We start from the raw sequence: 15,521 nt of genomic DNA, 5'->3' as shown, positions 1-15,521 counted from the left end.
TGCTTCTCTCCCTCTGCCTGTGTCTCTGCCTCTCTCTCTCTGTCATGAATAAATAAATAAAATCTTAAAAAAAAAAAATAGTGCTTCAGAACTGCCATGCTCAAAATTTATGTAAAAATAATAATCGATTATATGTTTTAAGCATTTTTTAATAGAAAGGTTGAGTTCCTATTTAAAACATAGCACCAAATATCAAATATCCATTAGTCTTATATAATACTTGATGACACATCTGAATAACAACAGATGAAAAAGAAAGAAAGCACATTTGTAGGAAATGCCTTGACTTTTCCCTTAACACCTAGTGATGAACTAGAGAGTATTTTGGTTTGGTTTTTTTTAAGCTTATTAATTTGTTTATTTATTAATTGATGTAATCTCAACACCCAATGTGGGTGGCTCAAGCTCATGACTCCAAGATCTTTTTTTTTATATATATATATTTTAATTTTTATTTATTTATGATAGTCACAGAGAGAGAGAGGCAGAGACATAGGCAGAGGGAGAAGCAGGCTCCATGCACCGGGACCCCGACGTGGGACTCAATCCCGGGTCTCCAGGATCGCGCCCTGGGCCAAAGGCAGGCGCCAAACCGCTGTGCCACCCAGGGATCCCTCATGACTCCAAGATCAAGAGCCACATACTACTCTTCCAACTGAGCCAGCCAGGTGTCCCCGTAGGAATTCTTTAGTTGAGCTCAAATGCCCTCAGGTCATGTGTTACAAGAGATAGTCTTATGGATAACCATGATTGAATCCCAAAGCCCACTATCACTATTAAAGGTATTATGATGTGGCTGTTTATGCCTGCATTGTCTCTATAGTTACTTGTGAGTAAAATGTTCTGAATGCTGATGTTGTGGAACACTAGCCTTTTGTGTAAGTAGCTATCTATGGTGTGTGTATGAGTTTGCTAGGGCTGCTATAACTAAGTACCACAGACTGTGGCTTAAATAATAGAAATTTGGGATCCCTGGGTGGCGCAGTGGTTTAGCGCCTGCCTTTGGCCCAGGGCGCGATCCTGGAGACCTGGGATCGAATCCCACGTCGGGCTCCTGGTGCATGGAGCCTGCTTCTCCCTCTGCCTATGTCTCTGCCTCTCTCTCTCTCTCTCTCTCTGTGTGTGTGTGAGTATCATAAATAAATAAACATTTAAAAAAAGATTAAAAAAAATAATAGAAATTTTTCTCATAGTTCTGCAGGCTAAAAGTCCAAGACAAGGTATCAGCAGGGTTAGTTTCTTCTACTACTGCTTCTCTTTCTCCTCTTCTTCTTTCTCCCAGATTTATTGGATATAATTGACATATAACATTATGTAAGTTTGAGGTGATTTTTTATATATATTTTTTGTTTTGATATATTTTGTAAAATAATGACCACAATAAGGTTAAATAATACTTCCATCACCTCACATGATGATTCTGTGTGTGTGTGTGTGTGTGTGTGTGTGTGTGTGTGTGTGTTGAGAAGGTTGGTTTCTTTTGAGGCCTCTTTTCTTGGCTTATAGATGGCCATCTATACTCTGTGTCTTTACATGGTCTTCCCTCTGTAACTATGTCCAAATTTCCTCCTATTATAAGAATATCAGTCATAGGATTATGGCCCACCCTAAAGATCTCATTTTAACTTAATTACCTCTTTAAAGACCCTGCCCTTGGGGTACCTGGGTGGCTCAGTCAGTCAAACAGCTGCCTCTTGATTTTAGCTCAGGTCATGATCTCAGGGTCCTGGGATTGAGCCCTGCATTAGGCTCTGTGCTCCGCAGGGAGTCTGCTTGAGGATTCTATCTCCCTCTCCATCTGCCCCTCCCTGGGCTCATCCACACACATGTTCTCTCTCTCTCTCTCAATAAATCTTCAAAAAAAAAAAAAAGTCCTTGTCCTAAAATATAATATTCTGAGTTACTGGGTGTTAGCACTTAAACATGTGAATTTTGAGAGGACAAAACAGCCTACAACAGTGGCCTTATTCCTTGGGGCCTCTTTTCTGCTATCTCATCTATCAATAGCCTGACACCAGGTTTCATTTAAATATATAGATAGATATAGAGGAGTACCTGGCTTACTCAGTTGGTTAAGCATCTGACTCTTGATTTTGGCTCAGGTCATTTCATTATCTTAGGGTCCTGAGATGGAGCCCTGAGTCAGGCTCCACACTAGGCATGGAACCAGCTTAAGATTCTCTTTCTCTCTGTCAACCCACCCCCTCCTTCACATGTGCTTTTTCTCTCAAAATAGAAAAACATATATCTATAGATAAGTAGATAAATACATATTTCTTTTATGTATCTTTTATTTATCCTAATATTTTCCTCCTTTAGCATAGAGAGATGAATAGAGCTTAAATTTAAGTGGAGTTTGTAAAGTACAATCCATTTTCTAATACTGGAGAGATTCTTAATCTTTCCTCCCCTCCCCCCCAGAAAAATTTAATACCAATACCTGAAAACTGAAAGCATTAATTCTTCTTGTCCACAGTATAACTTACTACTAAATTTACTAAGTTTGAGATTTTTGATAATTCAGGTTTGGATTAGATTAAGGTTTATGTCTATGCCTGATTCATAAGCCTTTTAAGCCAAATTGTCAAAAAAGATCACAACCTTTAAACCTTGTCTAAAGAAAATATTTATTTTCAAGAATTTCAAAGTACTTTTTATTTTTTTAAACATTCTCTTTTTAAATATTATTTTTTATTTTTTAAAGATTTTATTTTATTTATTCATAGACACAGAGAGAGAGAGGCAGAGACACAGGCAGAGGGAGAAGCAGGCTCCACTCAGGGAGCCCGATGTGGGACTCAATCCCAGGTCTCCAGGTTCAGACCCTGGGCTGAAGGCAGGCACCAAACCACTGAGTCACCTGGGCTGCCCCAAAGTACTTTTTAAAAGCCATTCTCTGCATGTGCATAAATCATTTGGTAATTATAAATATTTTAATCTATTTATCAAAGCAGATATATGAAATGCTCTACAATGTCTCATTGGATTTGTTGTTATATGGAAAATATATTAATAAAAGAGTCTAGTGATTTCAACAGAATACCTTCAGCATGAGTCATCTTTCTCTTTTCCAGTAACTTTATTTCTTTGTGGGACATAGAAAAAGTGTTCAGTTGGTGATTGTGTTGTCTAGTTTAGGCACTATGATATTGAACTAAAGCTCTTGCATAGTGCTAGATAGGCTGCTGTCAGAATAAATAGGAGTTAAACAACTTGTAAAAAAAAATGTTACTGATATGTATAATAAGGCCTAGTATGTTAAAATAAATTTAAAGTGTTTTGCCAGTATTTTTACTTTGATTTTTTTATGAAATTTTTATTTGTGAGGGCAATAGAATGGCATTGTGAGGGCATGTGTTTATGCAGATAAGATATTTTTCTTCCCTTAGCGTAGTCCTGGCAAATAGTAGAAACCAGGTAGATGGGCAGCCCGGGTAGTTCAGCGGTTTAGCGCCGCCTTCGGCCCCGGTGTAATCCTGGAGTCTCGGGATTGAGTCCCACATAGGGCTCCCTGCGTGCCTGCTTCTCCCTCTGCCTGTGTGTGTCTCTCTCTGTATGTGTCTCTCATGAATAAAAAAATAAATAATTAAAAAAAAAAAAAGAAAAAGAAAGAAACCGGGTAGATGCAGTCAACAATGGAGGGAGTGAATGGAGGCAATGTCACTTCTGCTGCTAAAGAAAAATTTATCAGAACCAATTATTCTTAATTTTAATTGAAATTTTTATTAAAATAATTGAAGAAGCACTTGGAGTTTTAAGAAATAATTTAGAAAGATCCTTTATAACTTTGCTGAGTTTCTCCCATTGTTCAATTTTGCAAAACTATAATATAATAACCTGAATATTGACATTGATGCAACAAAGTCTACCAATCCACCATTCTTACTCAGATTTCCCCAATGTTACTTGTACACATTTGTGTGTTTGTATAGAGTTCTAAACAGTCAAGATACTGAACAGTTTGAACACTACAAAGATCTTTCCTGTTGCCATTTTATACCCACACCCACTTCCTTCCTACCCTCAACCCCTGGTAACCACTAATCTTCCCTGCATTCTAAAATGTTGTCATTTCAAAAAGTTTTATATGCAAAAAGCTAAACATAGAGTTATCATATGACCTTTAAAAGAAGAGTGATAGTATAGTATCTGATGTTACAACTGAGGACAGAACACATATTCTTTGCTTATATTCTTAGAACATTCTATTCATACCAATATTATTGTACTTGTTAAGGTATACTTTAATTATTTGTTTTATAATTGATCTCCCTGAGCTGGGAAATTTTTTGAGAGTTCTTAATCTTCTGGCACATGCCTGGAACATAGAAGATACTGAAGTCTTGGTAGTTAAATAAAGAATGGCTCAGGGGGATCTCTGGGTGGTTCAGTGATTTAGCCCCAGGGCCTGATCCTGGAGACCTGGGATCGAGTCCCACATAGGGCTCACTGCATGGAGCCTGCTTCTCCCTCTGCCTGTGTCTCTGCCTCTCTCTCTGTGTGTCTCTCATGCATAAAAAAATCTTAAAAAAAAAAAAGTATTTTTTAAAAAAAGAAAAAAAAAAAAAAAAGAATGGCTCAGAGAGGTGCTAGATGGGAAGTAGAAAGACCAAATAGGAGGTTTATAGCAAACAGTGCATGAGGTGGACAATGTGTCCCTAAAACAAGATAAAGGCAGCAAGCAGCAGGATGGGAAGAGAGGGATACATATGGGAAACATACTAGAGGTAAAATGAGCAGACCTAGTAACTTGAGGGGAGGATTTAAGAAGGAGTTAATAAAAAAAATGACTCTTATCTAATTAACATGTTTTTACAAAAATATAAATGAATTTTGAAATTTTCAATTTTAAACATTTGATCTTATTATTAAAAGGTATTTTCTCTATGGATCTTTCATAGAATACTTAACCCATTATTTTATTTTATTTATTTATTTTTTAGATTTTTTTTTTTTTTTTTTTATGATAGGCACACAGTGAGAGAGAGAAAGAGAGGCAGAGACACAGGCAGAGGGAGAAGCAGGCTCCATGCACCGGGAGCCAACGTGGGATTCGATCCCGGGTCTCCAGGATCACGCCCTGGGCCAAAGGCAGGCGCTAAACCGCTGCGCCACCCAGGGATCCCTTAACCCATTATTTTAAATAAATAAATTTATAGTTAAATAAATAGGTCTTAAAAGAGACTCTGATCTGCAATACACAGACGTAGGGATGAGGCAAATCACATATTTTGGGCTTGATCTTTTTTTTTTAAAGATTTTACTTATTTGAGAGAGAGAGCAGGAGCAGGGGAGAGGGGTAGAGGGAGAGGGAGAAACAGATTCTCTGCTGAGCAGGGAGCCCTATTTGGGATTTGATCCCAGGACCCTGGGATCATGATCTGAGCCAAAGACAGGCACTTAACCGACTGAGCCACTCAGATGCCGGCAAATCACATATTTTGAAAACAAGTAGAAACTGACAAATGAACACCCGGGGGAAAGAGTGGACATGCTCAAAAAATACCATAGGGGTGGGCAGCCCTGGTGGCACAGCGGTTCAGCAGGGCCTGCAGCCCAGGGTGTGATCCTGGAGACCTTGGATTGAGTCCTGCTTTGGGCTCCCTGTGGGGAGCCTGCTTCTCCCTCTGCCTGTGTCTCTGCCTCTGTGTGTGTGTGTCTCTCATGAATAAATAAATAGAAATCTTTTAAAAAGTAAAATAAAATAAAATACTGCTCCATTCCCCCAAAATATGCATTATTAAAAGCTGCTCTATGGTCTTAACCTTTAAGCAATTCTCAAAGGATACGACAGCCTTCCTACCATAGAGGAGTATGGTTTATAATATGAAGTTGGGCTTTTGGGACATTCTGGCAAAATTCTGAATAGGAATCAGTTTTGCAGTCTGAAGTAGTGAGGACAGGAATTCCTAAAAAAAATTACAGCATCATTAAACTAAAATTTCTTAGAATAAAATGCAACCATTAGTGAAATAATAAATTTAACAAATTCTCCCTAGAAAAAGGGAGTGATTAGTTAAGAGAACTCACTATCACTGATAATTAAATTGGTTTAAATCTTTCTAACTTGTGCTAAATAAACACTAGAGTCAGATTTTTCCCCCTTCTTACTTTTCACACAAGTAAAACTTTTTGCTCCCATGTTAGCTATTACAAAGGAGCTATTCTTTTATAGCATTTTTTAAAACTAAGCTCCATGCCCAATGTGGGGCTTGAACTCAGGACTCTGAAGTGAAGAGCTGTATATTCTACTGACTGAACCAGCCACAGGCCCCTATGGTTTTTGTTTTGAGGGAGCCCGACCTGGGAGTCGATCCAGGGTCTCCAGGATCAGGCCCTGGACTGAAGGTGGTGCTAAACCGCTGGAGCCACCGGGGCTGCCCCTGGAGCAGTATTTTAAAAAGAAAATTGGTCTGTACTGAAAATGGAATTAAAAAGCAGTCTAAATGATGAAGTCAGTGCGATCCTGGAGATGGGGATGGCCCATCAAGTTTTCATTCAATTCCAGACTTTTCTTTACCCTGGGAAGCTTTACCTCGCCTCCAAAATGTAAGCTGCATTTTAAAAACTCACACACTCATTTACATCTATTGTGGTCATTTAAAGAAAAAACCCCTGCAATGTAGGATTTGTTACATCCAGTTTAGCACAGTTTCTTAATGTCAGCACAAGGAATACCTCCATGCAAGAGAAAAAGAACCACCAAAAGAAAACTGGAGAGAAGTAATCAGGGAGGGAGAGAAAAAGAAATTTCATGAATGTCAAGGATCAGTCATGGATTCACTGCAGAAAGCAGAAACCACCCTAAGTATTTCAAGCTGAAAATGATTTAATGCAGAGAATTATGTATACAAAGTGATTGGAAGGTCTGGGTATGGGATTTGGGGCCAGAACTTGATGAATGAGTTTAAGGACACACCACCATGGATAAGATCCTGAGGTCAGGAAGTTGCTGCTACTTCACCTGAGCCTTTTATTTTATTTTATTTTATTTATTTATTTATTTATTTATTTATTTATTTATTTATTATTTATTTATTTATTTATTAAATTCATTTGAGAAAGAGATAAGGACAGAGGATGAGCAGAGGGTGGGGCCAGAGGAGACGGGAACTCTCCACTGAGTGGGGAGCCTGATGCAGGGGGATCCCAGGACCCTGAAATCACAACCCCAGCCAAAGTCAGACACCTTAATCAACTGAGCCATCCAGGCATCACCCGCTGAGTGTTTATTGCACAGACACAGCTGCCTCAACCTCCATAAAGCTGGTAGTTAAGTAATGGGATGTTTTTCTCTGGCCTCTTCCTTGACCTTGCTTATCAGCAGAATTAGCAGTGGGAAAATGGCCTTCTCTCTATTCTAAGTTTCATGGGAATGCATCTCTTTAGTGCAGCTCAATGTACGTATAGCATGGCTCTCAAAGTGTAGTTCCACAGATCAACAACATTAACATCACCTGGGAACTTGGTATAAATACAAATTCTGAGGCCTCATGCCACACTAAAAACTCTGGATTTGGGCTATCAATCTGCTTTTTTTCCCAATCTGCTTTTTAATGACCCTGCAGATGATTCTAATGCACTGCTGAAGTTTGAGAACCATTAGCTTAGAGAATCCCAGACCCCACAAGGACTCTGGAAAAGTTTTATTTCTAGTTCTGCAGAGTAAGACATCATAGTGGTGGGAATGGATACCAAGTGCCAATGACCATATCCAGCAAAAGAGCATGGCCTGGCCAGTGGTGTCAAATGTTTCCGTGACATGTGGAATATGATGACAACTGAAAAATTCTTGAATCTGATAAGAGACCTTTGGTGACTTTCTGATATAAAAATAGAATTATAGTGGATAAAGAATGAGCACAGAGCATTCTTACCATCAGTATGGCTGGGCAATGAGGAAGAGAAATGGGCTTTAGCTTGAGCTCAAATCTTTTTTTTTTTTTTTTAATTTATTCATGAGAGACACAGAAAGAAAGAGAGGCAGAGACACAGGCAGAGGGAGAAGCAGGCTCCATGCAGGGAGCCCAACATGGGACTTGATCCTAGGTCTCCAGGATCACACCCTGGACCCAAGGCGGCACTAAACCACTGAGCCACCTGGGCTGCTCGAGCTTAAATCCTTCACTTCATCTTCATGACCTTGTCTGTGTCCATATCTACCACCTTGTCTCCATTTCTGATAGCTGAGTTGCTTCTGCAGCTAATTAGGGAAGCTTTTCGCATGACATAATTTCAAGTTCCAAGGGAGCACAAACTCCAGTTTAGTGTATACCTGCAATTTAGTTGTATGTTTTCAATTTACTCTATTATATTTTTGTATGTGACAGACACTATTTTAGGTCCTTGGTATATGTTATTTTTATTCCTTACAACTGCAATGTGAGGTGGGTAAAAAAAACTTAACTGACTTCTCTACGGCCACAGTTTCTTGTTCCTCCAAATTTTGTGGTCTTTCTATTCTCCCATACTTACTTTCTCTGGAAACTCCATGACCTCACTGAGGTGTGTTTTTAGACTTGATGTAATGAAAAATACATATAAAGGTATATTTTGAGAACATGTAAGTTTCATTTTATTGTCTTAATTTCACAGAATTTTTAAGAATTAGAACACATTTTATACACATATTGGACTAAAATATTAGTTTGAAATGCTTGGTCTTCCCAATCCCTGTGCTATTAGGAATTATAGCATTTCTCATTAATGAAACTTTTTCAATAACTAATATTCCTGACCTTTTTCTGGTTATAAAGCTAATGATTTTTTATAATGTCAAATCAAATTTGCCCCCTCTCCCCCTCTTTTACAAGTTCATCAGGATCATACACAGCCTATTAGAAATTTGAACAAATTGGCTTAAATTAAAAATTAATTGACCCCTGAATGTTAGCAGTACCTCAATTTTCTTTATCTAGTAAACTTTCTTTGCTTATCAGATAGAAGATTAGAGATTTTAAAAATGCTTCCAAAAGCTAAATAAATCAGCCACCTAACAGCAACCATGCCCCCTGCCTTTCCAATCCTTCTTTGGTCTTTTTTTTTTTTTTTTTTTAAGTAGGCTCCACACCCAGCATGGAGCCCCACAAAGGGCTTGAAATCACAACATTGAGATCAAGACCTGAGCCAAGATCAAGAGTCAGATGCTTAACCAACTGAGCCCCCCTGGTGCCCCTGGTCTTTCTCAGTTAGCAGGTTATGGCTCTCTTCTGTTGCTTCTCCTCTCACAGACCATCACTCTTCTCTTCATAAATTTATGATCTTTTCTTTCCTTTATTTGCTTTAAAAATATAGTGAATTTAAGTGTCTTTCTTTCTCCTCAGACTCCTATTCACCCATTTCAAACACAAACAGAGCCAGGAAACAATGGTATAAACATAGGCCATTTAGGAGAGAGGCCTCTGAACACGGTTCCCTTCACAACCAGCAGAAAGCAACAAAGCATTAAGTATTTCTTTTCTGCTAGGGATTATTGAATTCATTATTGGTATAATTTACTCTTATAACATTTTAAACAACTTTAATATTGATGAGAATAAATTCACTTATTCCAAATGCGATGTGTCATTTTGATATGATTTTTAAAAAATTCCACTGCTTCAGTTTTTATTTTCTTAATAAGTTTAAGTAGTCTCTACAATCAAAATGGGGCTCAACCTCATGACCCCGAGATCAAGAGCTGCAAGCTCTCCCAACTGAGCCCCTTGATGCGATTTTTTAAATGTATATAACATTGGAATATATTGTTAGGAGATTTGAGACTCTTCATTTCATCATATAATAACGTATAACTTAGGGCGCCTGGGTGGCTTAGTCAATACGGTGGCCAACTGTTGATTCCAGCTCAGGTCATGATCTCGGGGTCCTGGGATGGAGCCCCATGTCGGGCTCTGCACTCAGTGGGGAATGTGCTTGAGGATTCTCTCTCTCTCTCTCTCTCTCTCTCTCTCTCCCTCTGCCCCAAACCCCACTCATTCTCCACTCTCTCTCTAAAATAAATGAATACATCTTTTAAAAAAAATAATGTATAATTTAAATACCCATAATGAATTGAAGTCATGAATTTTCTAAAAAAATTATGATTTTAAGTAACATGTCCCTTTCTTCTTAGCTAAGAAATCTTCAAAACAAGCTCTTCAGAAAAGAAACTTCATTGCAAGAGATGAAGAGTGAGCTAGAAAGTTACAAAGAAAATAATGTGCAACAATCTTTCGAGATTATGTCCCTGAAAGATAGTATCAAGGACCTAGAAGAACTTATTGCTTCTCTAACCAGAATTAAATCTTTGAAAAACACCAATATTCAGAATCTTGAAAGAGGCAACTGGGATCTGACTGAAAGAATTATAGAGCTAGAAAACCGTCTAAGGTAGGAATGGTTTTCCAGTTTGTTTTCAAACATGTCATTTGACATAAACTTACAAATAGTATATAAACTCCAGATACCTGGGCAGCCCGGGTGGCTCAGCAGTTAGCGCCGCCTTCAGCCCAGGGCATGATCCTGGAGACCCGGGATGGAGTCCCACGTCAGGCTCCCTACAATGGAGCCTGCTTCTCCCTCTGCCTGTGTCTCCGCCCCTCTCTCAATCTCTCTCTGTGTGTGTCTCTCATGAGTAAATAAATAAAATCTTAAAAAAAAAAAAAAACTCCATATTCCTGATTAAGCACAGAATTTAAACTTAGTAGGATTTCATGTAATACCTAACTCAAAATTATTATGCTTAAAAAGACCTTTTTATTGAGAGATAATTCATGTACCATTAAAATTCACCCTTCTAAAACAATTCGCCTCTTTAAAATATATAATTCAGTAGTTTTTAGAATATTCACAAGGTTGTGCGATCATTCCCAATCATTACCATTCAATTCCAGAACATTTCATCACCCTCCAAAGATACCCTAGGTCCATTTGCAATTACTCCCCGTATCACTCTCTCTGGTCACTGACAACCACTAATCTACATTCTTTCTCTATGGACTTGTCTTTTCTGGATATTTCACATGAATGTAATCATACAAGATATGGTTTCTGTGTCTCACTTATTTCAGTTAGTACTGAAATTATTTTTAAGATTAATCCGTGTTGGAGCATGAATCAGTATACATACTTCACTCCTTTTTTGTGGCTAAATAAAATTCTATTGTATGAATATACCACAGTTTGCTTATCCATTCTTCAGTTCATGGACATTAGGTTGTTTCTCTTTTTTGGAGGAGCCTTATGAATTCTGCTATGATCATTCTTGTATGAGCAGAATTGCTTGGTCATAAAGTAACTCTATGTTTACTTTTGAGGACGTTCCAGACTATTTTCCAAGGCAGCTGCATCATTTTATGTTCCCACCTGCAAGGTCTAAGGATTCCAATTACTCCACATCCTAACACTTGTTATTATTCATCTTTTTTATGATAGCTATTATAGTAGATATGAAATCACATCTCATTGTGATTTTAATTTGTATTTCCATAAGACTAAAGATGTTGAACGTCTTTTTGTGTGCTTTTTGGTCGTTTGTATATTCTTTTTGTACAAATACCTGTTCAAATCCTTTGTCCAATTTTAAATTAGGCTGTCTTTTTATTTTTGAGTTACGTTTTCTGTGTGTTCTGTATCCTAAAGCCATATCAGATAAATGTATTATCTCTCATCTGTGGGTTGTCTTTTCACTTTCTTTTTTTAAAACTTTTAAAAAAGTAATCTCTACACCCAATGTGGGGCTCAAACTCATGATCCCAAGATCAAGAATTGCATGCCTCTTGGAATGAGCCAGCCAAGTGCCCTGTCTTTTCACTCTTAAGAGCGTCTTTTGAAGCACAAAGTATTTTAATTTTGATGGAAGTTTTATTTTTTGTCACTTGAGTCTTTGGTGTCATATCTAAGATACCATTGCCTAATCCAGTGTCACAGATTTACACATGCATTTTCTTTTAAGATTCATAGTTTTAGGGACATCTGGGTGGCTCAGCAGTTAAGCATCTGCCTTCGTGTCAGGGCATGATCCCTGGGTCCAGGATTGAGTCCCACATCGGGCTCCTTGCATGGAGCCTGCTTCTCCCTCTTTCTCTATCTCTGCCTCTCTCTCTGTGTGTCTCTCATGAATGAATAAATAAAATCTGTAAAAAAGAAAAAAGATTCATAGTTTTAGTGCTCAAATTTATGTCTCTGGTACATCGTGACTAATTTTTTTGAACACATTTTATTTATTCATTCATGAGAGACGTAGAGAAAGAGGCAGAGACACAGGAAGAGGGAGAAGCAGGCCCCCTGTGGGGAGCCTGATGTGGGACTCCATCCCAGGACCCCGGGATCAAACTCTGAGCTGAAGGCAGATGCTCAACCACTGAGCCACCCAGGTGTCCCACTTGATTAATTTTTGTATATGATGCAAGTTAAGAGTCCACATTCATTCTTTTTTATGTGAAGATCCACTAGTTGTTCCAGCATCACCTGTTGAAAAGATGCTTCTTTCTTCTATTGAGTTGTCTTGGCAATCTTGCAAAAAAAAAAAAATATATATATATAGGAATTGATCATAAATGCATAGGTTTGTTCTGTACTCTGAATTCTATTTGTCTATATGTCTATCATTACACCAGTACCACACTGTCTTGATTAGTGCAGCTTTGTGGTAAGTTTTGAAGTTTGAGTCCTCCAAGTTTATCTTCTTTTTCAAGATTATTTTGGCTATTCTGGGTCTCTTGCTTTTCCTTATAAATATTAAGATCAGCTTGTCAATTTCTGTAAAAAGACAACTGAGATTTTGAATAGGGATTATGTTGAATTTATAGATCAATTTGGGGAGTAATGTCATCTTTTTTAAAAAAAAAATTATTTGGGAATCCCTGGGGGGCTCAGCGATTTGGCACCTGCCTTTGGCCCAGGGCATGATCCTGGAGTCCTGGGATTGAGTCCCACATCGGGCTCCCTGCATGGAGCCTCCTTCTCCCTCTGCCTGTGTCTCTGTCTCTTTCTCTCTGTGTCTCTCACGAATAAATAAATCAAATCTTTAAAAAAATATATTTGGGGGGGGGCATGGGGCAGGGGAGAGGGAGAGAGGGAATCTCAAGCAGACTCCTCACTGAGTGCAGAGCACAGTTTGGGGCTCAATCTCATGACCCTGAGATCATGACATGAGCTGAAATCAAGAGTTGGACACTCAGCCAACTGAGCCATCCAGGTACCCTGGGGAGTAATATTAAGTCTTCCAATCCATGAACATAGACATCTTTCCACTTAACTAGGCCTTTAATTTCCTTCAACAATATTTTATAGTTTTCAGTATATATGTCTTATATATTTTTGGTTAAATTTATTTCTAAGTATTTTTTTATGCATTGGAAATGGAATTTTTTCCTTAGTTTCATTTTCAGGTTCTTCATTTTTAAGCAGTAGAAATATAATAGATTTTTTTAAACAAGTCTTGCGTCTTACAACTTTGCTAGTGTTTCTTATTAGTTCAAAAAATTGATTTTCTTGTTTGTTTTATTTTGTGGATTCCTTAGGATTTTCTCTATCTAAGACCAGGTCATGAGATTTACTTCTTTCTAATCTGAATGCTTTTAATTTATTTTTCTTGCCTAATTGCCTTGGCTAAAACATCCAGCACAATGTTGAATGGACGCAGTGAGAAACAAATCCTTGTTTTGTTCTTGATTTTAGGTGGAAAGCTTTCAGTTTTCACCATTAAGTATGATGTGAATACTTTTTTTTAAAAAATATTTTTTTTTTAAAAATAAAAAATTTTTTAAATTTTTTTAAAAAATATTTTATTTTAAAAAAATAAAATATTAAAAAATATTTTATTTATTTTTAAAATAAATATTTAAAAAATATTTTTTAAAAAATATTTTATTTATATACTATGAGAGACACACAGAGAGAGAGAGAGAGAGAGAGGCAGAGACACAGGCAGAGGGAGAAGCAGGCTCCATGCAGGGAGCCTGACGCGGGACTGGATCCCGGGTCTCCAGGATCATGCCCTGGACTGAAGGCAGCGCTAAACCGCTGAGCCACCTGGGCTGCCCTCTATGCGATTTTTTTTTTTAATAGATGCCCTTTACCAGGTTGAGGAAATTTTTTTCTGTTTCTAGTTAAGTGCTTTTATCATGAAAGTCCATTGGGTTTTACTTTTTAAAAAATGGTTTTTCTGCATCCATTGGGATAACCATGTGTTTTTTTTTATATATACATTATTCTTAAACTTGTGGTTACTTAGTTGGTATGCAAAGAAAGGAGATATTTAATCATATGTACTTGGTGGGTAGCAGGAGAAATAAAGTCATTAATTTTCCCTCTTATAGCATTAACAACATATTTAAGGATATACAATATGGAAAGCTGTTGTATTCACTTATGAATCTTGGTGTAGCTGTTTCCATGTTGGTTATTATGTAATGGCTTAACTGATAGGTTGAAGTTTTTTCTGGGTCTTGCATTTCCTAAATACTTTTATTTTTTTTTAAAGATCTTATTTGTTTATTTGAGAGAGTGAACGAGTGAGAGAAAAAGACAAAGAGCACGCAAGCAGGTGAAGGGCAGAAGGAGAAGCATATTCCCTGCTAAGGAGGGAGCCTATTGGTGAGGCTCAAACCCAGGATTCAGGGATCATGACCTGAGAGCTGAAGGTAGACACGTAACCAACTGAGCCACCCAGGTCCCCCCCCAAAATCACTTTTAAAAAGAAAATATAGTGTCAGCTGGCTGGTTCAATTAGAAGAGCATGCAACTCTCAATCTCAGGATCATGAGTTGGAGACCCACACTAGGTGTAGAATTACTTAAAATGAAAAAATAAAAACTTCAAAGAAAAAAGAAATCCCTTAAGGAAATGAAAGGATATCTGAGCTTGAAACTAAGGAAATAAGTCTCTACTCAGATTAAGAAATTAGTTAAAATTAAAGGCCAGAAAGAAAAACTTTTTTCTAGTTTTGCAGTGTCTCAAAAAAAGATTGACAGAGTTCAAATGAAGAACTGATTAAAAGCAATTCATCACCCAAATAAATATTTTCTTAGTGATAAGCCATGACCTGAAATTGGTCTATAGTTTGACCCCTAAGAGCTGAGCAAGCATTGTAAACTCTTTAACAGAATTTTGAATAAGGCTGCCAAATGATTAACTATGGACTTTTTGCTTTGTCAAGTATAATTAACATATGCTGTTATATTAGTTTCAGTTGTACAATATAATGCTTCAACAGTTCTATACATTACTCAGTGCTCTTCATAATAAATGTCCTCTTAGTTCTATTCTCTATATTTGAGTCTGTTTTTTTATTTGTCTCTTTTTTCCTTTGTTCATTTATTTTGTTTCTTAAATTCTACACAAGTGAAATCAGACAGTATTTCTCTTTCTCTGTATGATTTCTTTTTTTTTTTTTAAGATTTTATTTATTTATTCATGAGACACACAGAGAGAAAGAGGCAGAGACACAGGCAGAGGGAGAAGCAGGCTCCATGCAGGAAGCCTGACGCAGGACTCCATCCCGGGTTTCCAGGATCATGCCCTGGGCCAAAGGCAGGTGT

The 15,521-nt window shown here is 37.5% G+C and overlaps 1 protein-coding gene across 3 annotated transcripts in view; it reads left to right on the top strand.

The window, feature by feature from the left end:
- The window catches only part of LOC112657177 (coiled-coil domain-containing protein 170-like), a 52,932-nt gene that overhangs the window by 13,780 nt on the left and 23,631 nt on the right, over window positions 1-15,521 (top strand). For all 3 annotated transcript variants that reach the window (XM_025443072.3, XM_025443071.3, XM_049113244.1), the window contains exon 3: window positions 10,112-10,368. In XM_025443072.3, coding sequence (XP_025298857.1) covers window positions 10,112-10,368 — 257 coding nt within the window. The remainder of the gene's footprint in view (window positions 1-10,111; window positions 10,369-15,521) is intronic.

The sequence above is a fragment of the Canis lupus genome, chromosome 8 (assembly GCF_003254725.2).
Source record: "Canis lupus dingo isolate Sandy chromosome 8, ASM325472v2, whole genome shotgun sequence".
In the NCBI taxonomy this organism is placed as follows: Eukaryota; Metazoa; Chordata; class Mammalia; order Carnivora; family Canidae; genus Canis; species Canis lupus.
This window is presented reverse-complemented; position numbering and strand designations above follow the sequence as displayed.